This window comes from Pteropus alecto, unplaced genomic scaffold, assembly GCF_000325575.1.
Source record: "Pteropus alecto unplaced genomic scaffold, ASM32557v1 scaffold109, whole genome shotgun sequence".
NCBI lineage: Eukaryota > Metazoa > Chordata > Mammalia > Chiroptera > Pteropodidae > Pteropus > Pteropus alecto.
Genome location: NW_006494608.1, coordinates 913,041 through 937,039, shown reverse-complemented (window position 1 = coordinate 937,039; position 23,999 = coordinate 913,041). Strand labels below are relative to the sequence as shown.

Below are 23,999 nucleotides of genomic sequence, written 5' to 3'. Positions count from 1 at the left end.
TTGCTCTGGCGCCTGAGAAGTTTCTTAGGGGGACAGACATAGGTACACACACGGTTACACGGCAGAGCGTCGAGAATCATATATATACACACGTATATATATATATATATATATACACACGTATATATATATATATACACATACATGGATTTTATATATACATGGATTTTATATATACATGGATTTTATTTACTTTTTACCTGTGGTATAAACTTCACATTACTTTTTCATTTTTGTTTAAGCAGTCAATTACCTTTTAAGGAGATTTAAATAATAAGGAAAGTCATGTATACTTACCTATGTTATTGTCATTTAGGGAGCTCTTCATTCCTTTATATAGATCCATATTTTTATCTGGTATCACTTCTTCTGCCTGAAAAAAAGATGTCCTTTTACATAAGTTGTAGTGCGGATCTGATGGTAAAGAATTATTCCTTCTTTTGTGTGTATGAAAAAACCTTCACCTCAGTTTTGTTTTTAAAAAATATTTTCTCTCAGTACTTCAAAGATATTGCTCCATCTTTTTGCTTGCATTATTTCTGGTGATAAATTTGCTGTTATTCCTATGTTGCTTCTCTGTAACTGACATGTCTTTTTTCCTCTGACAACTTTTTCTTTTTTAATTTTATTATTAGTTTCAAGGATACAGTACATTGGTTAGACATCTATATAGTTTATAAAATGTTCCCCCTAAATGCTCTTTCTCTCCTCTGGCTCTTCACTTAGCCATTATATTAATGCTATTTGCATTCCCTATGCCGTGTTCTCCATCCCTGTTACCATCTATCAATTACTAATTTGTACTTCTTTAATCCTTTACCCCTTTCTCCCAGCCCCCCAAACTTTCTCCCCTCTGGCCATCTCCAGATTGTCCTCTATATCCGTGAGTCTGTTTTTGATTAGTTTGCCCATTAACAATTTGTTCTTTTTGTTCCTTAGATTCCACATGTAAGTGTAATCATATGGTATTTATCTTTCTCTGTCTGATTTATTTCACTCAGCATAATAACCTCTAGGTCCACTCGTGTTGTTGCAGATGGTAAGATTTCATTTTTTTTTTAATGGCTGAGTAATATTCCATTGGTTATATGAACCATAACTTCTTTATCCAATCATCTGTTGATGGGCCTTTAGGTTGCTTCCACATCTTGGCTATTGTAAATTGTGCTGCCATGAACATAGGGGTACCTAGATGTTTACATATTATTGTTTTTGTTTTCTTTGGATAAATACCCAGAAGTTCAATTGCTGGGTCGAAAGTATATCCATTTTTAATTTTTTGAGAAACTTCCGGACTGTTTTCCATAGTGTCTGTACCAATTTGCATTCCCACCAACAGAGTATGAGAGTTCCTTTTCTCCACATCCTCGCCAACACTTGTACTTTGATTTATTGATGATAGTCATTCTGAATGTGTGAAGTGATATCTCATTGTGGTTTTAATTTGCATTTCCCTGATGATTAGTGACCTTTAGCATCTTTTCATATGTCTATTGGCCATCTGTATTTCCTCTTTGGAGAAATATCTATTCAAGTCTTCTGCCCATTATTTAATTGGATTGCTTGATTTTTTGTTGTTGTTGTTGAGTTGTATGCATTCTTTATGTATTTGAGATATTAACCCCTTATCAGATATATAATAAGCAAATATCTTCTCCCATTCAGTCAGTTGTCTTTTTGTTTTGTTGATGGTTTCCTTTGCTGTACAAAAACTTTTTAGTTTGATGCAATCTAAAAAGTTTGATGCAATCTCATTTGTTTATTTTTTCTTTTGTTTCCCTTGCCCACAGAAATATGTCCAAAAATAAATACCTACTAGCAGTATCAGAGAGATTACTGCCTGTGTGTTCTTCTAGAAGTTTTATGGTTTCGGGTCTTATATTGAAGTCAGCCTGAAACTGTCTCCAAAAAGAGTGCACACAGTGCTGGCACTTGCCTCAGATGTTTGGCCCTGAATCAGTGCAGGGCGTAGCAGCCATCCAATAACAAAAGCCCTGGGGCAATCTACAGGTTGGGTGGGGTAAGCTGATCTCCTCAGTCCAGTGCTTCCATATTGGCCCTGTGAGAGGGATCTGCATGGGCAAGTTGGCGAAGTCTGTGGATGGCTCCTGCGGAGGCCTGATAACGCACAATGGTGGCTGCCCATCCAGCCCTCGTTCTGGCACCAGGAAATGTAGTCTTTCTCTGTCTGAATCTTGTGGGAACCTCTGACCCACCACCAGTGCTCCAGGTGAGCGTCCACAGGCAAGAGAGCCTGTGTGTGTGGGCCCTTCAAAGAGGTGTCTAGGGTTTCAGTTTCTTTCCATCTCACCCAGATGACCAGAATCCCCTCTGGTTTTCACTGTCAGAATTTATTTTGAAACTCCTCTTACCTGGGCTGGGAAGCCCCCGAATGAGGCTAGGAATCCTCTGTCCTTCAGGGGGAGCCTCTGCAGCTTCATTCTCCCTCCTGGTATTCCTCTACCACCCACTTGTGTGGGTCCAGCCCAGTTCATGACTTTGCCCCTCCTACCTGCTTCAATGTGGCTCCTTCTTCATATTATCAGACATACATGTTGTGATTAGCTAGACTTCAGGTGATTCTCCACATTGATTATTTTATATTTTGGCTGTAATTTCAATGTGGACCTGGGAGGAGGTAAATCCTGCTTTTACCTAGTCTGCCATTTTCCTCTTGATTTCCATAAATTGTGTTTCCTCTGGCCACTTTTAAGAATTTCTCTTTAAAACTGGTTTTGAGAAATTCAGTTATGATGAGTCCAGGTGTGCTCCACATGCCTCCCTTCCTCATCCAGTGGCTACTCAAAGCTTGTACTTTCAGGGTGAATGGCAGGAACATCAAAAAAGCAAGTCAGTCGTGCAAGTAAATTTCAAGCCTTTGCTTGCATTACATTCGCAAGCATCCACTGGCCAAAGCATGACACATGGTCAATCCCAAGTGAGGGGATAAGGAAGTAAACTCCATCTATCATGAGTCCATGACAAGGTGTAAGGATTATGCTCAGTTGCACACCTATACTAGAAGAAGTCCAGTACCTTGACTGTAAACTTAGATGTCCCTAGCAGAAGACACGTCATGAAACAGAGCACAGAAGATTGTTATAATTGGTAATATTTTTCCAATGGATATTTTCTCCCACTGTGGTTTCCATATCTAGTCTCCTTTCTCAGGAGCACATTTCGGGTCACCTCTTCCAGACTTTTGATAGTAAAACGTAACTTAAGATAAAGCCCCCCAAAAGCTTAAGAATATTGAGACCATATCAGATCTACTCTAATGGTGATTTACTGTAAATGAGAAAAAATGTTAAGGGAAATTATATGTCACTGTGTTTCAATATGATTTATGAGTGCTTCTCTGCCCTTTTATAAAAGAATACTATATAAACAGGTAGCCCTGTTTGCTTTTTGTGTAACTCTATCAAATTACTCTTTGATGTGAGTGCCTTAAGGGATAACTCTCAAGGTTAAGGGAACAAAACCAAATAGACATTGAGCCTGAAGAAGCCAGCTACACATTTTGAAGGCAGCAAAACTGGTATTATAGGTACTTGATGACAATTCTATGCAAATGTACATAATTATTAATAGTAATTACCATTAGTTGCCATTTCCATTTGAACATCTCATATATATTATGTACACTGCATCTATTGTCTTTATTACTTATGGTAATCTTACTGGGTACTTTTCTCATTTTATGCATGAAGAAATGAAGGCTCAATGAAGATGAATTAATTGCCCAGAGACACACCTAGCAAGTGGCAAAACTGGTGTGCACACCCAAATTTATCTCAATAAAAGTCTCAGCAAGCCCATTATAGCTCCTTTTCATCCATGATCTTTAAGTTTCCATTTGTTCTTCCTTAAGGGGATTAATTAAATTTATAAGGGAATGATGGACATATTTGTGCTGCCTAAATTTTTGTGAAGGATTTGCAGAACATTGAGAACTCCTCTTCAGATCCTCAGGGTCCCTGTTAGAGATGTGGGTCCCAGTCTCAGCAGTAGCCGGGAATAGTGCTGGTGTCAGAGATATCTTACTGCAGTCCTGCCTCAGCTGCGTTGCAGCTCAGGGACCCAAGGCAGTAGATAACCTCATTTAGCCCAGTTTCTTCATCCCCAAATGAGGAAATGATGCCATCTGCCCCTCATTTTTTGGAAGGATTAGATAAGGCAGATAAAATACAATTTGGGGAAATATAGTAAAGCAATTCTTTAAAGGCAGTAGTAGTGTTGTCATCATCAGACCACAACAGAGTACACTAATATGAGTTAATGTTCATCTGTATTCAGTTCTTAGAACAGTGCCTAGCACATTCTAACTGTAATATGTCTTTTTGAAATATTAAAAATATTATTTGTACCAATATAAAAGTAGTGAAAAACAAAACTCATCCAGATTTTGAATAGGGGCCAAGGGAATTAGTTAACAGTTTTGTGATTGTAGATTAAAGAAAGAGAAATCTCAGAAGAGCATTATCCTTGTGAAATTTAAATTTAAATATATGAGGAGTAATCATACTGTAAAATAGATAACTCAAGACCAATTTCATAATATATAAGCAGATTTCCTTCTACAATCAGTGCAGGTATACTAAAAAAAAGTACCTGTTACACTCCCAAGCTGTCCATACATTTATAGGTTTAAAAATTTGGAGCAATTAGGGGGATCATTTTATAAACTATATAAATGTCTAACCAAGTACTGTATACTTGAAAGTAATTAAAATAAAAAAAATTCTACAATTTTTTTATGTTTATGACCAATTTAATTAAAATAACTCCTGTTCTTTAAAATATTTCTCTAAACATGTGTTCTTATATAATACTTTATTTATTATTGTAATCTTAATTTTTTAGACAACAGATAGTCAAAATTAAAGCTTATATCAAATACCAAACATATATAACTCGAATTGTGTGAAAACTAAACCCAACTCTCTTCACTGTAGTATAGTTTATGGGGACTTTATTTTGGCTCTGCCTCTTACTGCGTGACTTGAGCCTGGGTTAGGCCAACTTCAAGCCTGTATTGTTTTTCCTATATTACAATACCATAATAAATGAACAAATGTTAATGTTTAGATTTTAATTTTTTTACTATTATGGTAGCAGCGCTTTTGTTCCATGTTTTATTTGACTTACCTTCTCTCTATTTCAAGAACGTTATTGGAATGGGAGCTCATTTTGTAGTGAATGTTGGAGGAATATGGTTCTCTATTTTTTCCTCCCTTCTTTTCACTCTCCATTCCTCATATACACAGTTAAGACAAACAATATTATGGAAGGAGAATGGCTTATATAATAAATAAACCCAGGTGTAGGGTGCCTCTGAGGAGATGAGGCAGGTGGGATGTGGTCACAGTAGACAATTACCCCTTTATTTTAATATAGCTTCACATCTCAGCAGTGAGTTACTGTAATGGGTCCAAGCCTTGGGCCATTTTATCCATCTGATCATCTGTAATTCTTGATATGAGATTTATGAACTAGCAAAGAAGGAGATTTCTTAGATCTTGGTGGCATTAGAATACATCTTTCAGATATTGTTGGCTGGACTTGGAGCTGGACAAAGGACAGGAACTAAAACGTGGGCCACATTCTTGGGTGTCTTAGGCTATGCTTGGCAAGAATTGGTATCTCCTCTCTTATTACATTTAGTTAGTGACTCTGGAAGCACATGGATGAGCCACCTAAATGATAAACTATCAAAGCATGTTTTAGGGATATCAATTGATATGAGAGGATTATGCATGGATTATCTCATGAAGCCTTATCAGATTCAAGCTGTTACATGTTTTGCTTTGTTTTGTTTTGTTTTGTTTTGTTTTGCTTTGCTTGAACAGAATGAAGTTTCTGAGGTGAAGAAAGAGGAAACTTTGTTGGATCTGGACTTTGACCCTTTCAAGCCTGAGATAGCCTCTGCAGTTTCTGCTGGAGTGACCCACTCACCTATGTCTCAGGTATCAAGTGGTTTTTATGTTTGGCGATGCTAAATCATAAATTTTAATAAGCTCAATAAGGCAACAGATGCACTTCAGCTACCCCTCTCCCTTTCAAATGACTGTCTTCTTTTTGATTGACAAATATTTCCTACTGGGAAAGAAGGGTATAAAGGAGACTTTATCAATATCAATTATTCTAAAGCCCCCCTGCCAACCTCCCCATTAATGTTCTCTATCCATGGGGCTGGAATAACCATACATTCCAATTTCCCAGGAATCATCTATCTCAGAGTAATTATTAATAACACCCTTTTTTATTTGCACTCAAAAGTACTTGCATTTGGATGATACATTTTATAACTTCTCTAAATAAATTTCTTTCTTTTGGCTTTGGGTTTAATCTTCTTCCAGTTTTCTCTACTTTCCTTCCTCATACTTTGCAAATTAAAGCACGTTTGAAATAACTTTGAGATTATGCCCCAGGAGAAATCTTTTTCAGTCTTGATAGTTTTGAACTTGATGATGTTCTCCTGACATTGCAGAAACTTTCTTAGTAGATCTTGATTATGTCTTGATGCAGAATTGGGCTTAGTTATCCAAACCTATCCTTGCTCATCACTTCTTCACTCTCAACATTTTTCTCATTTTAATAGTTATTGCAATAGCATTCCCTGTCAGAAGAATACTGGTGGTGGATGCTATAAGGACCTGTGGATGATTCCTCTGGAATATAGTTACTTCAGAGTTGTCTATGTTCATAGAAAGAAGTTAACTCAAAATTTAGGTAAACAGAAGTTATTTATATAAGTATTTTTGTTGTAGTCGAGGCCTCGCATTTGAATTTAGGAAAATCCAAAGATGCTAGAATATACTTCAAATTAATTAATGAAGGTTTATTGTGAAATGCAAGATAAGAATTGAGACCCAGCTCAATTTTCTGGTCTTTAAGCCTTCTTGACACCTTACAGTAAACCACTGGGGAACAGACAGCTCAATATAAACCTCAATAAATAAAGCTTTTCTTTAATCCATCCTTTGTTCTAGATGATTGGTTTTCTATAGGCCTCCCTGCTGTAATATAAGAACAATAGAAATCTGAAAAGTCAATACAGCAGGAAATCAAGTAGATCAGACACTAGCCTTAGATATATTTTGCAAAAATGGAGCTCTTAGATGAATATTTCAGAAATTTATATTAATTTCCTTTTAGAGGATTTGTGATGTGCATTAGAATGTTAAAGCCTCCAAGAAGTCCTGCAATTAAAAGAATAGCCTGTTTAGATTTGTTTAACTTAAGAATTTCTCATTTATTTGACCATAGAAATCAGTTTTAATGAAACTTTCTTAACATTCATTGGAATATGCTCTAAAACATACTTTGGGAAGTGCTAATGTAATGGTCAGCAAGTTTGTAGGTTCTGCCTTGCTTGCCAATAAAAGTAGAAAGTGAATGTATATGTCATTCAGAATATTTCCTTCTCAGGACTGTCGTGTAGACAGCCAGCAGATGTCATAGGACTTCCTCTGCCTTACTTACCAACATTCATTACTTTAGTGGCAGAAGGAAAATTCTGTAATGGATGCTGTGATGATCAGTGCGTAAGATTCCACAGCATTTCTGTCTGCAAATTTGAATCAAGAGAGAAACCTCTTTTATATCAATTCATTATTAAATTAATCCATAAATCATGGAACTTTGTGTGGATTTAGGACTGAGACTCTCTCAGAATTTTTTTTTAAAAAAATGATTTTGGTTAAATCTTCAAAAGTTTAGTTCTGAAGAAAAGCATTACTGCAGTTAGGAAAAGCTGTGTGTGCCCCTGTGTTTGTTCTTCCCTGGCAGATAATAAGCTGCTCTGGCTTCCCAGTGGCCATAATTGAGTCACCTCACTGCAGAGTTGTCCTGTCATCCAGGTCTAATCACATCTCGAATCACATCTCTCTTCTTTTGCTAAGAAAAATTCTTAGTCTGAGATAACAAAAAGAATAGAGCCATTAGATTCTGCTGGCCTTTCCCCTTCACTCAGTGACCTACCGTACCCATCACCTGATGCCATGTTTTAAACCGCTGTTCTTGCTGCCAGCAGAACACCTCACCTTGTGATCTCTGCAGTGTGCACATGAGCTAACACATCCTTTCACAATCCTGAGGATTGATAAACACGGCATTTCACATCACTGCCTTCCTTTGTAGAAAATACCACTGGGGACTGCATTATGCAGGGATGTGTGGTAGCTTTTTGGAGCTGTGATTCTTAAGGGGCAGTGAAGCAAGAAAATATAAACTATCTGGATAACCAGAAAATGCATAATAGATGCAAAGGTGTCCAGGTACAAATAACTGTGGTTTTCAGTGGAGCTGTTCTACTCTTCTTTCTTAGTCATTCTACAACTAAATGCTAACACAGAGACCAACCAGGCACACAGCAATGCAGAGTGGGTGGGATAGTACAGTTGGAACAGGCCCAGAACAAGCAGGTGGGTTTAGTCAGAGCCACAGGACTTAGAAGTACAGAATTCAAACGGGATATTTGTAGTCCTATCTAGAAACTGTCATATTCTTAAGATGAGAGTGTCAGGCTCTCTAATTTTCTGTTCACATTTAGTGATTCAAAACAAGTGCATAAACATGGATCAGTTCTAGTCACAAAGACATGAGCAGAAAAGGATGTGGCTTAGCATTTATTCTCAATCACAGAGGAAATAAGAGAGGTCTCCCCCACTTTCCTCACAGACAGAGGAAGTCATTTTTGAACCATGTGGATTCATTCCGCAGATCAATAAGCTTTATAATTAAAATGTCAGTAATAATTATAAATCATTTATATGTCTTAGAGGGAACCCTACTAATTTAGAAGATTACCAAATAATTGAGCTGTGTATTACTTAATTCACCTTATTGAAGAACTACTTTTCTGGTGTTCACTTACCATCAAACTGGTCATAATGCAGCCTCTTCAATTTGGTGTGGGAGGAGAGAAAATAGTATTAGCAATGATTAGGATCCACATTTCCTCAAAGACTGATAAACACTAATGTCTGGACACCTTGTTTACTTTGTGTGTGTGTGTGTATGTATATGTATTAAAGTAAACTCATTCATCATGTTTCAGATATAATTTTCCACTTTTATAGCAAAAGACACATTGATTAGATCTGTGCTATCCAATATGGTAGCCACTAACAACATTTAGCTATTTAAATTAAATGAAATTATGTAAAATGAAAAATTTGATTCTGTTACACTAGCACATTTCCATTTCTCAATAGCCACATGTGACTTGTGGCTACCATATTGAACAACACAGATATGGAACATTTTTATCACCAAAGGAAGTTCTACTGAACAGTGTTGTACTAAATATCTCAAAATGTTTATGATTTTATTTTAAGAACTTTTATCATCTCACTATATTTTACAGTCTTGGGATTTGTATACTAACATATTTTTGTTTGTTTGCTTTCAGACCTTGCCCTGGGACCTATGGACGGTAAGAGTACTAAGAACTCTGTATTTTGATGCATCTGGATCTCTAGAAATTTGGAAACCTTGTTATATTTGATTTCATCTGTAATAGAAAGGAGACCCAAACATTTTTAATAATAATGTAGTCCCCTAGAATAATCTCCATCTCCCTGATGGTTCTGAGTATTACCAGCACCTGGAAGCAATGGTGAAGAAGAGAGTGTCAGTGGTCCATACTCCTGGATGAGCAAGAATTTGGTGTTGTGCCCCTTTATGCTTCTTCCTGTGACTGTTGGCAGCTAGAGGAAATGTTGTAGTGAAGGACATGCACATTTGTTATTGTTTTTCAATAGAATATAAGAAAAGTATGGGTGAGAGAATGTAAGGCATGAGCTACTCTGTACAGGGAATCTTCTTTTTTTCATTTTTATTTTTAATGATGCTTAATAAGAATTTGAGCTTTAAAGCCAGACAGCCCTGGATTTGAGTCCATACTCTACTTCTTATAACAATACAATTTTGAATGATTCCTAAAACTCTTTAAGCCTCAGTTTTTCTCATCTGTGAAATAAGGGTAATGACACCTATTGCAGAGGATTTTTTGAGGATTAAGTGAGATAATAGTTGTAGAGTATTTAGCCCAATGCCTGGTATGTATCAATAAAAGGTAGGTATTACTACTAATGATATTTATTCAGCTAATATGATGTGCAAGGATGAGTACTTTCAGAATTTTGAGTTGGGAAAAAGACACAAACAGCACTTTGTGTTGATAGCATCTGTGCTGTAAAATTAGGAGACTGGCTGCATCCACTCAGAGCTTTACCTCCCTTTAGGTAGAGCCTTTGTGTACTGTCTTAGAACAGCCTTGGTTACATGGTCTTAAGAAGTCAACTTGAGTTTCATGTTTTCTTCTTTTTTAGTGAGACAGCAGCAGGAAAGTTTGGTAGATCTAGCTATTTATGAGCCTGTGGTCTGAACTGGCATTGCTACTTTTTTCCCTTAAAACAAGATCACTGCCTCCTTCCCTACCACAGCAGCAGATTTATACTGTACTGCTTAGGACTCTTAAAGCTCCATGGAAAGCTCTCAAGAGAAAAGCTAAAAAATGTTGTTTGAAAACATCCTGTATAGTGAGCTGGTTTGACTTTGTATAATCACAAAAAGGATTGACATCCAGGACATTTGAATTCTAGCCTCGACTTTGTTTTAATTTTCTTGGAGATTAAGAGGACAATGCTAATTTTTTGTTATTTCAATATTTCATATCTTTAGTTGCAGCTATACCACATCTTTCCTTCCCTGGCTTTGGGGAAGGAGATGGTAACAATGAAGGTGCTACCTATAAGGAACATTGAATAATTTAGAGGACAAACCTGCTAGGAATGGTAACAGTGACAGGATTACAAAACAAAACAAAACAAAACAAAACATAAAACAGCTTCCTGAACATATGTACTTGCATTTCTTGATCCTCTCAGCTAGCCAGTATTGTTTCCTTTTGTCCAGACAAAGTTTCTAGACTGCAAGGAGAAGCTGAGGAGAATCCTTCAGGCAGTCAGAGTGGCTGGTATCAGATCATCCTCCATCTGAAAACCACCTCAAAGGCAGAAACAAATGCAGGATGAGTTTGGGGAAGATTTTACTCTGGTATTCAGCTGGAGCAGATGATACTGTGTAATTTTGTGACTGCTAGGGCTTAATGTTATTCTCGGGTTAGCAGGCTTGCTTATTTATTTGAAACTTTGCATTTCAGAATCTGCTAAAACAGAAGTCAGATAATAGCCATAAAACATTCTTACGGACACTAGAAAATGACAAATGCTTTCTTCAAGTTTCAATTGTGTAGTCTTAAATAGTGTTAGAACAAAACTCATTCCTATCACAAAGAAGTTGTAAAATTTAATCTCAAACCAGTGAAAGCCACAATATTCAGCAGAATGTCGACTCCAGACAGCATAGGATTTTACAGTGCTAGTGAATTTTCTTTTCTTGCCTTATGATTCTGTTATTTCTTTTTTACTCATACAGACAAGCACTGATTTGGTACAGCCGGTAGGTAAATATCCGGAAAATTCTGGATATTTTTTGTATTTAATATGCATTATATACACAGTATATTATCTAAAATGAGCTTCTTTTCTGTCACAGCATTGCTTGTCACAGATTTAACCTTAAGCCATTTAATTTAAATACTCTCTAGTTTTGTAAATTGTTGCTACCTGACTCAAGAGCTTTGTGTTTCTCATCAACTCTTACCATAATCTATTTCATCTTATGTTTTTTTGTTTGTTTTTTCCTTTGCTGTTATGCACACTCTAAAGACTGACTCTTCAAAAAGTCTTTCCCTTTGTAACCTGATCATGGAGGAAACTCCAGACAGTGGGTTGGCTGAAGAAATTCAAAGATGTCAAATTGATCTAGGTGCATTTATTTGGGGCCCAGATGCTAGTACAGACAGTGTCAGCCAGGAAATTACCCGCGATGGGTCTCAGGAAGACTCTGCATGTCTCTCTGAAGCAGAGCAAGAAATGAGATTATCCACTGGGATGCTTCCTTCTGCTGACTGGCACACTGTAGCCGAACAGGGGAAGTGTGTCCTGGGGCCTGCCCCTCTGTGTGGAAATGAACAACTGTCTCCAAAGCTTGTGCTTGCGGTTGAATTTGCCATTGCGGCTTGTATGGAAATGGAGCAGCCTTATGACTTACCTGACTCTGAGAAGCCAGCCATGGAAACTGGTGGCCTAGTTGAAGAAAGTGAAGAAGTTGTTAAAAAGTCAGAAGAAGAGGAAGAGAAACAGAAGATAGAAGATTCTTTGTGGGAAGGTGTGGAGACATGTGAAAAGGTAGACATTGGAGCTATTAATATCAAGATCCTAGAAGGTACAGAGGAATTAGAAGAGAAAGTGTGTGAAAGTACAGGACACAGGGTAGAAGAACTTAAGACAGTAGGAAAGCAGGACCAGGAGACCTTAAAAAGCAATAAAGAGGAAACTAGGAAAGATCTAAGAGTTAGATGTAAGGAGAGTATAAAGACCAATGAAAAGTATTTCGAGAAAATTGACATATTAGAAAAAGACATGGAAAGGATAGATACGGTGGATGAATTTAGTGACAGAGACAAATGACTAGATGAGAGGATTTACATAGTAATAAATGATTGTGAAATTATAGAAAGCTTTAGAGCTAAACCTGAAAATTACACAGATATTTTGAAACTGCCTCTCCAGACTGACTCTGTATCTAATATTGAAGATGCCAGCCCTGAGGGATGGGATAGAAAAGACACGAAAAAATTTTTAATAGACCCTCTTAACTGTGATATAATATATCATACAGCACAGGGCAGTGCAGATGATAAGATTAAGTGTGAGGCTGTGTTACATGCTCCTGGAGGTGACAAGGATGAAAATCAGGCTGTTGTTTTATTAGTAAAACATGAAGTAGCAGCTCAGTCTAGGACAGATCTCAATTATTCTCTGGAAACTAATGCAAACAGAAGCAATTGGTGTTTATGTAAGGCAGAAGATTCATTAATAGAGGGGTCTGAAAGTATGGTGAGTGGGAACTGTAGTCATACCATTACCTTGCCAGGAATTGCAAAAACAGACTCTTGGGGAACAGATCCAGGTCAAATATTGCAGCCAAGCTTTGATTTAGCAATGAATAATATGGATAAATTGGAATTCTCTGGTATACCAGATGGCTAAGGAAGTAGATTTGCCAATTGGCTTGATTCTATTAACCACTGGCCTATCAGAAATATGGGAGCCATAGACAATTGCTAGGAACATTTAGATATAGTTGAGAGCAAAAAAAGGCTGGAGGTGGATTTATTGGCAGATATATGGGAGGAACAAGCCATTGATAGCTGTTGTTGGGAACAAAGCCAAGAAACAGTTAGACCACTGGTTTTGGGAACCTCCCAGGATGCTAACACCGAAAGTTCTGCTAGTCCCCAAGACAATGGCATCAACAACTCAGATTTATCTGAAGATGAAATTGCTAACCAGAGATATGGAATGTTGTACCAAGAAATAGAGGCTGATAAAGAAGAGGTACTTATCCTAGTGTGTAGTATAGACTAGCCAAAGACTTCTGTAGGTTCTGTTTTTCCTGATATTTCCCGCCCACTTCATTTTTCATCACTATCTTCTCTGAGGCCTGCCTCATCTCCTTGACAGATTGTCATTCATATACCTCTTATCTCTTGAAATCTGTTCAAACCAAACAGAAATAAGTTGACAAAAAACAAAAAACTCCACAAAAAAGCAAAAACACGTAAAGAAGGATGATTATGTTGGAACTAATAAGAGTTTATTTAATCACCCATTTACTGTGTTTATTTTTTATACTTTCATTTTTACTGTTCAAGTACCAAAAATATGTAGAACAGACTAATTTACTGTTCCTGAGTGATTACCCCAATAAAAACACATTAAATGCTTCTACCTGAACCTACTGAAATTGTAGAATCTCATAATAGGTGTTCGTCAAAAAAACTAATAAAATGATGTGTTAGAGAAATACTGGAAATGCTTCTTCTAGATTCTATTTAACCCCTCATGGCATTTCTACAGAATTATCTCCTCATTATTGAAAAAGTGGATTTTGGTTAGCGCTGAGCCACACACCAGCAGTGATTGTAAAAGTAATCTTTCTTTTTTTTTTTTTTGTCAGCCTATTTAAAATAATACAGTATAGCCTTTTGCATTTCCTAAGCACTGCCGTGCACTACACCCTTTTGTATTATTTTAAAATTTGTGGTAGTCTTTACTTTCCAACCTGCCTAACAGACATTCACTGATCCTACAAAAATAAATGAAAAAAATAACGTACTCTGATTTCCATTTCTATTTAGGCTTCAGGTGGTTCATTTAATGGATTCACCCAGGTAAGAAACAGATTTATTATCTATTTACTATCAAAATCCATCTGTTGAAAATGATGCAAATTTTTAAAATAAGGACCTCTTGCAACTGGTATGGCATAATGATTAAGTATGTCTGCATAAAACTTCACCCTACTACTTACAAATTCAGTAATGAAAACAGTAATAGTATCAACATTGTAGAATGTTGTGAATATTAAATGAGATATGCCCAACAGCACATACTAAGTCCTCCATGGTGTAGTTAGCTGTTGTTAATGTTATTAGTTATACCACAGATTTCTTCCTTCTGCTGATTCCTCTCCTGAATCTAGAAGTTGCTCTGATCTTAGAGATCCACTAGATTCAGCTTGTTGGAAAAGAGGAAACAGGATTGTTTTGAACTAATGAAATTAGTCTTTAGAAAATATGAGATGTTTCAGGAGCATTTTTCTAAAGATTCATGTTAAGAGTCATACAACACAGAAACTTCCCTCTTCAGTGGTCCTCCAAAAAGGAACCATTGGAAGATCAGAAATCACGGGTTGGCTCTGGCCTAAAGGCAGTATTTTCCTTACAAGTCAGTCAGTGGAAGAGGAGCCACAAGATGGACTATCCCATTCACTGTATATGTCCCAACAAGTGGACAGTTGTAACCCATGTAAAGGCGAACCACATGTCTATCAAGCTCGTGGAATAAGTTCTGAAAACTTCTTAAAAGGAGACTTCAAATAGAAGCTCGTCTGTGATGAATGCTTTGTTTTAGAATATTAGACATGAAAATTTTCAAATTTTAACATTTAGAATTTCTTGATTGAAAAGTTTGATTACTTTTCCCATGTTACCTATGAAAATAGGTAACATGGGAAAAACCCACACACAAACCCACACCTAAATACAGATACACGCAAACACAAAGAGAGATGACAGTTTATCTCTTCGAAGACAACTACATAAAAATCTTGAAAGTTTGGGTCATAAGAATTGTTTTTCATTTCTCATTTTTAAATTTTGTATTTTTATCAGTTATAAATGTGCAAAATTTAAAAAGTACAAAATTTTATAAGATGTTTTTTGTTTAAAAACTTTAGACTATCACATACCCCTTCCATTTCCTGTTTCTTAGAGGTAAATATTTACACTTCCTTTAACAGATTCTCTGGTTTCACCCACCCACGTGTGCATGACTTTCTTATAATGCTATTTTTTGATATCTAAAGCGTTATCTATTGACTCATCTCTCAGGAAAGTGAGGACATAAAGCACTTTCAACCTCCTACCTTTGCAGTCCACCTTGCTCTGATATAGTTTCGCCATCGACAGTCTGTAGGAATAATGATATAAATGCTATTAGTCCCCAATTCATGAAGTTTATATTTCCTTTTATGCCAACTTTTTGTTTTCCTTTGAGGAAGTAATTGTAGTGTCTTTTTGTTGGTTGGTTTGCTTAGTTTTCTACTCTGATTTCCCCATACTCTGTAGTTAGATAAATCTCCTCTCATTTTGTTGGAAAACAAATATTCAAACAGTTTTCTCTTCTTGAAGAACTTGACTGTCTGCCTTCTGGACTGCTCCAGTCTAAACTGAGGACTCTGTGTCTATGGCACAGCTGATTCCACAGGTTCTCCTGTTACGTCTGCCTGGGGATTTCCTTCACTTCTCTCTTATGTCAATCCACTCTTCTCTGGACATAAATCTTCCTCATTTAAGTTTTAATTTCACAAATCAAAATATGTCTTCATCCACAAATATAAAGCACATCCTTCCATAGCTTCCTGAGAAAAGTGTGCATGTTATACATCTGAAAATGTCTTTATCTATGTACATATGGACTGCTTGTTTGGATATTATATTAGAAGTTGTAAATTGTTTCCCTTAGAATTTCGAAGCCATTGCTCCACTCAATTCTACCTTCTAGTGTTGCTACTGAGAATCTGTCCTTTTGATTCTTGATATTTTGTGAAAAAATATTCTCCTTCCTTCTGTCTGTCTCTCTTTCTTTCTCTTTCTCTCTCTCCTCCTTCCTCCACCCGCTTCCTCTCTCTCTCCCTCCCTCCCTCCCTCTTATATACCCCTTCCACTCTTTTTTTCTGTTTCTCTCTGGAAGTTTGTAGAATTTTTTTTCCCCCAGAGTTTCTGAAATTTTACAGAGGTGCACGACGATCTGAGTTTATTTTCATACATTGTCCTAGGCCCTTTTAATCTAAAAATTTATGTTTTTAAGTTTGGGGGATATTTTTTATTTATCAATGTTTTTTCTTTTGTTTTCTTTGTTCTCTTATCCTGTCACACTTCTCTTTTTCATATGTTGGCTTCCTGAGCTAGTCTTCTAATGATTTTTCTTTGCTATTTCCTTTACTTTGTCATCGTTCTCTGCTTTCCAACTCTTCTAACAGACTTTTATATATTTTTCATTTTCAAAAGCTCTTTTTGTTTACTGAATATTTGTTTTTAACAGCATCCTCTTATGTCATGGATAAGCCATTGTATCTCTGAGGGGATTATAATCATAATTTTTGAAGAATTTTTTTCCCCTGAAAGTCTTTTTTTTTTTTTTTGTCTGTTTTGGGGTTTTTTGCTATTTATTTTCTCCTTTTGATATTTGAGACTTTTCTTACATGTCTGGTGATCTTGGCTGTCTACTCATACTAAGAGTAGGAGACTAAAAAGCTGGCAGGAAACATGTAGAGGTAAGTAGAGCTCATTAACTGTGGGCATTGTTCTAGAATTTTCCGGCTTATTTTTCCTGTTGAGGAGCCCCTGATGTCAGATTCGTTAGGCATTTTTTTCTTGAGCTGATCAAATTTCTCTGGGGAGACTCTTCTGGTCCCCTGTACAAGCCTGGCTGCCAGTGTAATGACAGGTTAATGAGGAAGAAGTTAGGGATGGGGGAGAGAGGGGACCATGTTCTCAATATTTGTTAGGTAAATGCTCACTTAATCCAGCTACTTTCCTAATATGCCCGGGTATCCTCCAGACCTTCTATTTCAGCCTCTATGAAAATAACTTCAAGTCTTGTGCTGGAGCAGAAAGGCATATTGCTTGGTTTTCATGTAGATGAGAGTATCTCATGGTCTAATTGCTTCTACAATAGACTTTTCAACCACTTCTCCTGTCTTTAAAACCACCCTAACTTCCATTTCCCATAGTTCCCACTGTTTCTGAGTAACAAATTTGGTTGCCTTTTAGCATTTCTTACACCTACTAAAAATATCTTAGGATACAGATATTTTTGTTTCCACCAAGTTACTTATTGTTCATTTGTCTGCTTTTTGATTTCAAAATTTTGTTGCTCTTATTTTTCTCCCCATTATTATTATGCTTATGGTTCTATGCCTTAAAATTTTTTCTTTGTAAAATTCCCTTTATTGTTCTTTAGTTTGAATTCTGGAGGTAACAGAGGTAATTGCCTATGTTCAATCCACCAACTTTAACCAAACATTATTGGCTTATCTTTTCTGTTGGAGAGCCTTTGATGTCAAATTTTTAGGTTTTTTTTTTTTTTTTTTAAACTGGTTATATTTCCTAGGAAAGACTCTTTAGGTCTTTCCTGGCTAACAATATAATGAGAGATGACTATTCCTTTAGAGATCACTGTTTCCTTAGATTATACCAGCTTGATTTTAGGTCGTTAGGTCAATGAATATATTGTATAAAATTTTTAAAGTTATGGCTCATAATTAACCTGTAGAAGTTACACTTAGGTGAGATAGTAAGATTGAGTTTCCAACACTTAAAAAGTTTAAATCTGTAGCTTAGAGCAACTAAATTCTAATTCAATGTAGATGTTCAGAAAAGAAGCTGCAGACCAAAGATACCCCAGAAGACACGGCCCTTTACTTAATGTCTCTCTCGTCAGATCCTCATTTTCTCCTAGCTCAGATTTATATTTAGAATCACTACTGTTAAAAATTACTTTTGTATTTTTTGCTTTTTTGATTATAATACAAGGAGACTTTCAAAAACTTTATAATTTGTTTATTGACATAATTGTTGGGAGCTAATTTAAATACCTTTGTTGTTGCTTTTTTAGCAAATTAACTAGAAACTTACTACTTTTAAATCTTCTGTTTTCTCCCCAATTTTCAGCCCCAGGATACTTCATTATTCACGATGCAGACAGACCAGAATATGATCTGTAACTTGGTAAGTTGATTTTGATTTGTATTTTTGAGAAGTTGATAGTTACTGCTGAATGTTCTAAGATTGATGATTCTAGGTTATCTAGAGCTTGAATATTCAGAATGTGGTTTCTGAAGCTCCTTCTTTTCTAGAAAACAGGAAGGAAATCTTCTAAAAAATCTTAGAGTGTGTCTTTGAATGTGGTTGCTTCTAATTTATAAAGGCACAGTGATCCTAGCAAAAGTCTCATAATTATGTGCTTCAGTAGAACACAATAAATTCATCAAGGACACGGATGTTTTCATGTGACTATAAGTTAAGCTACAGAACTGAAAATGAAATTGCCTCAAGAATTCATCTTTCAAAATAGATCCTTGCTTCTTCTTGAACTTGAAGCTGCTTCATTTCTCATTTCTTTCCTTCTTTTTGTGAGTTATAGAAAAAAAATAATGCATAGTAGAGATGTGATTCCTACTTTAAAGAAACACAAGATGAGAGAAAAGCTTAACTAAAGAGTCGGGAGAAAGCAGAGTTACTCTTGATGGTAGAAGAGATTCCTACAAGATGGATGTTACAATTTTCATGGGAAACCTTTCTAGTAGGAGCTTACCAGTGAAATTGAATGAAGACACCTTGAGTGATGATACTTGTGAGCTTGTCAGTGATATACTATAGAGGATTTTGGCTCTTTAAGGATTAGTATACAAGGGTTATTCATAGCTCACCGGTTTTCCCATGAGAATGGTGTACAATTATCCCAGTTCCTGGCTTTCACGTTGAAAGCTTGGAATTGAGTTTAAGTAGAATGAATTTTTCCTTTTAGATGATTACACTTCTAAGTAAGGAATTCTGTTCTGGGAAGTTTGTATTAAAGGTTAATTTGATATTTTTCACAGGCAAGTGTATCTCTAATACCTTGTCATAGATTGTCATACTTTTGCCTTTTGGGTAACCAAGTGAAATGTGGAGTCTGTGGACTTTGAATAAAGATTTCAAATGTTTCAAATACAAATTATATTGGTGTTAATAATGGAGCCAGAGAGACTCATGTTTCACATTCATTGGTGAGTCTCAGCCTCGGTGATGATGGATTAAGCATTGTAACGATGCTGGAGGATGATAGTCAGTTGTGAATGGGTTAAGAAAAATGGAGAAATTCTGGTATAAAGGAAAGACAATGGGTCATAATTAAACTCAAACCAATTACTCTGATGTAAAAGTCCAGGCATAGAATCCAGTGTTTTTAAGTTTCTCTGAACATCACTAACCCCCACAGCTGGTTCTAGGGGCTTACATTGCCTATCCTTCTTTTCTCTTGTTATGTAGTTGCTGAAACAGACACCTCCTTTCCACTGAAGAACTTAGCTTCACTATGCCCAGCATTGCATTAGCTTTGGCATTGGCTCTCCATGTGGAGAACTAGGAAATCACAGTGATTATACAAGATCTTCCCAGGATCAGGACAGTTTCCCAACATTTGGTCATTGACTGTACTGAGTGAGGTAGAGGTTGAAGTTGGTAGTCAATGGCATACCTTCCCAGACTGCATGTTATAGCCCTTTAGCACATTCCTGGAGTTCAGGTATAAACCCTTCGAATCTGCCAGTCTTGCTCAGGGGTCAGAGTTGCTTCCACGGCCTTTTGCACTTCTCACCAAATTAGCTCTCCCAAAATCGGAGAAGCAGGACTATACAGCAGATGCCATATTGGAATATGACTAGACTCTTAACCCCACTTTCTTTCTCCATCTCTTCCTCTGTTTGACCTTCCTTCCATCTTATCACAGAAGATACCGGAACAATGTGGGCCAAGTTTACATTACTCGTTTTGTCCTAACGTGAAAATTCCATTTCTGAGTTTCTGAGTTAAATCATTGTTGTGGCATCCTGCTGCCACCAATAATGATCACTACTCAAGCAAACAATAAGAAATCATTACCAGTGCTCCTCAGTGGGAATGGCAAAGTATCAACCCATTTGCAATGTCTGTCAAGGGAGACATCTTATAGTAAAAAAAGTGATTGAAGCAGGATACAATTCCAACAGGACTATTTTAGATCTTTCCATGGGATTTCATCCACAATTTACTCTTGTTTTTCTTTCTACCTTGACAAAATAATTACAATTTTACATTATCTTCGAGTGACTAGAAAGGGAACTTCTATTTCCAAATTTGAGTAGCTGATTTTATGTACAGTCATGCTGTTGTGTTTCATCCTTACTCATCATTCAGTGAGTCATTTTAATCCCCTGGAATTTAAGTTGTTAAGTTGCCGTGCTGTGTTGTGACTTATGGTGATATAACTGATCCTACCTCCTCTTCATACTATGCCTCTGTTGCATTGTCTAAATGCATTCAACTCATTTGTGAAATCACCCTACTTATTCTTGCCTCATATAAAACTCAAAATTTCTTCAGACTTCGAAGAAACTCAGACTCTGATGCAAATAGTTTTGTTTTTTTTTTCATTTTAAGCTATCTTTACATTTCTAAAAAAAAATGTACAATGATATATATATATATTTGACTTTTCGTATGAAATCTCTTGGCTCTTCATCTGGCTTCAGACTTTCTTCATCTCATGGACTCAGCCCAGAGAGGGACAGCCATCTGCATATGGATTTCTTGGTGCTTTGTCATATTACCCTACCTGTCCTTCTTGTGTAGGTCATTCTTGTGTAGATCATTTAATACCATACTGTCATAGAAAATCACTTTGATTTCCAAAATGGTAAGATCTTACCCTGAGAGCTTATAGAATCTGTTTGCTGCTATGAAAACTTGTTTCATTACAAAGATAATTCTTTCGAACAATAAAAGTGAAATCTTTTCCCACAAAGAACTCCTGAGAGTATATTAGAGTGAATTTTATTTTATTCTTTTTAAAAAATTGTGTCAGAGCATCTCTTAAAGGTTATACAATCCCATATAAACATCAAATATCTGCACATGCATCTACTAAGATGTCCTTCCATTTTATTCTGCCTTTTGAAGAGAAGGCTGTGTGTGTCATAATGGGGGGTTTGTTTAAGTGACAAAAAAATATTTTGTACATTTAACCAATGCTAGACTATTTATTATTCATTTTCTATAATTGCAGCATAACTTCTCCATCACTTCCGTATGGAACTTGTCATGTACATCAGCTTAGGTGGACACACAGAGCTAGAGGTGGCTTTTAATTGCTTATGGTGAGATTCTGACAGAAGTTACTGATTTCTACAAAGTATCTATTAGTGATTTCTTACTCTACTAAGAAAACACTTTTAAACTCTTTTAAGTAAATGTTCTGATGGAAAAGGATCTTAACGTGCCCTCTAAAAGCTGCCCATTTAGTGAAATAGTGAAATAAATATGCTTATTTATATTAATCAAAATCGAAAAAGAGGGAACATTTTTCAGTAGTGGTGGTAATATCCATTGGCAATGGTGTTTTTAATGATGTGTTATTATTTAATATTGCTAATTTTAAAACTAAAAAAAGTCTAGAGCTAAGAGATTCCAGGGGCTTGATTCAGCATATAATTGGAATCAGAGTGATATCTATGCATAGAAGTCACAATGGGATGAAAATATCTCACTGTTGTCCATGTGATTAGAAGGGTCTAATTGGTACCATGGAGAATACTTCCTTGTGCAAATTAATGTATTTTGATCTGAATTTTGGAATGACCCCTCAATTATTTGGTGCAATATATATCAAAAGAGCTGGGAGTTCTCAGAACTATGCTCTTACTCCTTCCAGCTGGCAATAGTGGGAGCTTCTAGGACCACCCCCCTCCCTTCTCATTAAATAACATTAAGTGCCTGAATTTCAGCATCTCTTATAGATGTCATAAGGAAGTGAATAGTCAAAATGTTGCAGATAATGAATATGAATAGCCAAAATGGTAAGTCTTGGCCTAATTTCAAGGGAAATGACAGTCCTCGAGGATGCTAAAAGAGAAGTTTATAGAGTCCATTTCTAGACTTTCCAGTTCTGTAAAGGCCCATGATGCCAAATGTATAAAACTTTTTTCCAGGACAGTCTTAATGAAGCTGCTTGCCTGTAGGATGATGAGCAAAATCTTAATTGTCTGGTGTTCTGTAATGCTATGTATTCATATGTTGAATCTTTTTTCTCTAACCTTCAAAACAAATAATCAAAGGCTGAATCTGAACAGGCTCCAACCACTGAGCCAAAAACAGAGGAGCCTCCTGCCGCTGCAACATCTGCTGTTGTGCTGGACCCTGGACTGGACACCCAGGCTGAGGAGCCAGTGGAAGAGGCAGTGGTGAGTACCACCTCCATCCCACCTCCCACCTGCCACTCCTGCCACAAGCCATGCTCATTTCTCCCTTCTCATTCATGCTTCACTTGGGCCACATAACTTCTATACTTGTCATGGCTCCCCAGGTTCAAACAACCTGTTACTTTGACAGTGAAACTCCACTCTCTTTAATTTTCTTCTTATAAAAATATATTTATTTTTATTTTTTAATTTATTTTTCAATTACAGTTGACAATAATTAGTTTCAGGTGTGCAACATAGTGATTAGACATTTATATACCTTATTAAGTGATCACCCTGATAAATCTAGTATTCACCTAACACCATATATAGTTATTACAATATTATAGACTATATATTTTCTGTGCTGTACTCTACATCCCCATGACTACTTTTTAATTTTAAAAAATCAGATTTATTGAGATATAATTCACATACAATAAAATCCTCCTTTTTAGGTGTACAGTTTGTTCAGTAAGGAAGATATCCAAAGACCTGATCTTATGATCTAGAGAAAACTATGGTATTAGCTACAGAATTGCTTATCTACAAAGGATGCATTGATGCTTTCTGATACTCTCCTATTCATGGTAGATAGGTTGTAGAATTCTCAGATAATCAAAACTACTAATGTGATGTTCTACATATGATTGCTGGAGATGTGCTTTCAGTTAGAGATGAACCTGCAGGTGATAAACAGAAGGATAATAACTTTGTTGGTCGTGTCTACGTATTTATTTCTTACAATATTAGTTTTGTAGGTTGGTTAAGGCTCGATGAAGGATTGAAATCCCATTTTACAAATATATAAGGGTTCCTACATGTACAACCATTGCTCAAACTCAAGTCTGGTGCTTGCTCTTTTAATAAGTTGGACATTGAGAATGTATTTTTGCAAGAGTGGAGACCTATCTGTTTGCCTGGAAACCTGCTCCTGCCATGCTCCAAGCAGCCCTATACCACACTATATCGCAAACTGAGATGAGCCCTATATTCACCATGTTGAATTGGATAGTGTAACACTCTTGTGAAAGCGAAGAGTTATACAAAGGAAAATTTAATTCAAAATATTTATGGAGAGTGAAAAGTTTATTTATGAAATTCAGTTAAAATGTCTCCCAAAAATTTCAGTCAGGGTGCCATTTACTACAGCCTTCATGGAATCTGTACAAAGAGGAAAACCAGTCTCCCTATTCCCCAAAATTGCACTGCCTAGAAAAGATAACTAGAGAAATAAAACATATTTCTCGTTGTTGGTGCTCTAGATCATTTTACTGGGAAAAGAATAGGTCATCTTTCAAATCCAAAGTTTATTAATAGAG

General features: G+C 36.3%; 1 protein-coding gene across 2 annotated transcripts in view; it reads left to right on the top strand.

Moving 5' to 3' along the window:
• Positions 1–23,999, top strand: part of AMPH (amphiphysin) — a 196,190-nt gene that overhangs the window by 144,184 nt on the left and 28,007 nt on the right. Inside the window, exons 12-17 of one of the 2 annotated variants that reach the window (XM_006925335.1) lie at positions 5,850–5,966; positions 9,416–9,439; positions 11,446–11,469; positions 14,276–14,308; positions 18,374–18,430; positions 22,555–22,680. In XM_006925335.1, the coding sequence (XP_006925397.1) occupies positions 5,850–5,966; positions 9,416–9,439; positions 11,446–11,469; positions 14,276–14,308; positions 18,374–18,430; positions 22,555–22,680 (381 nt within the window). The remainder of the gene's footprint in view (positions 1–5,849; positions 5,967–9,415; positions 9,440–11,445; positions 11,470–14,275; positions 14,309–18,373; positions 18,431–22,554; positions 22,681–23,999) is intronic. The other variant, XM_006925336.1, reaches the window with a different exon arrangement.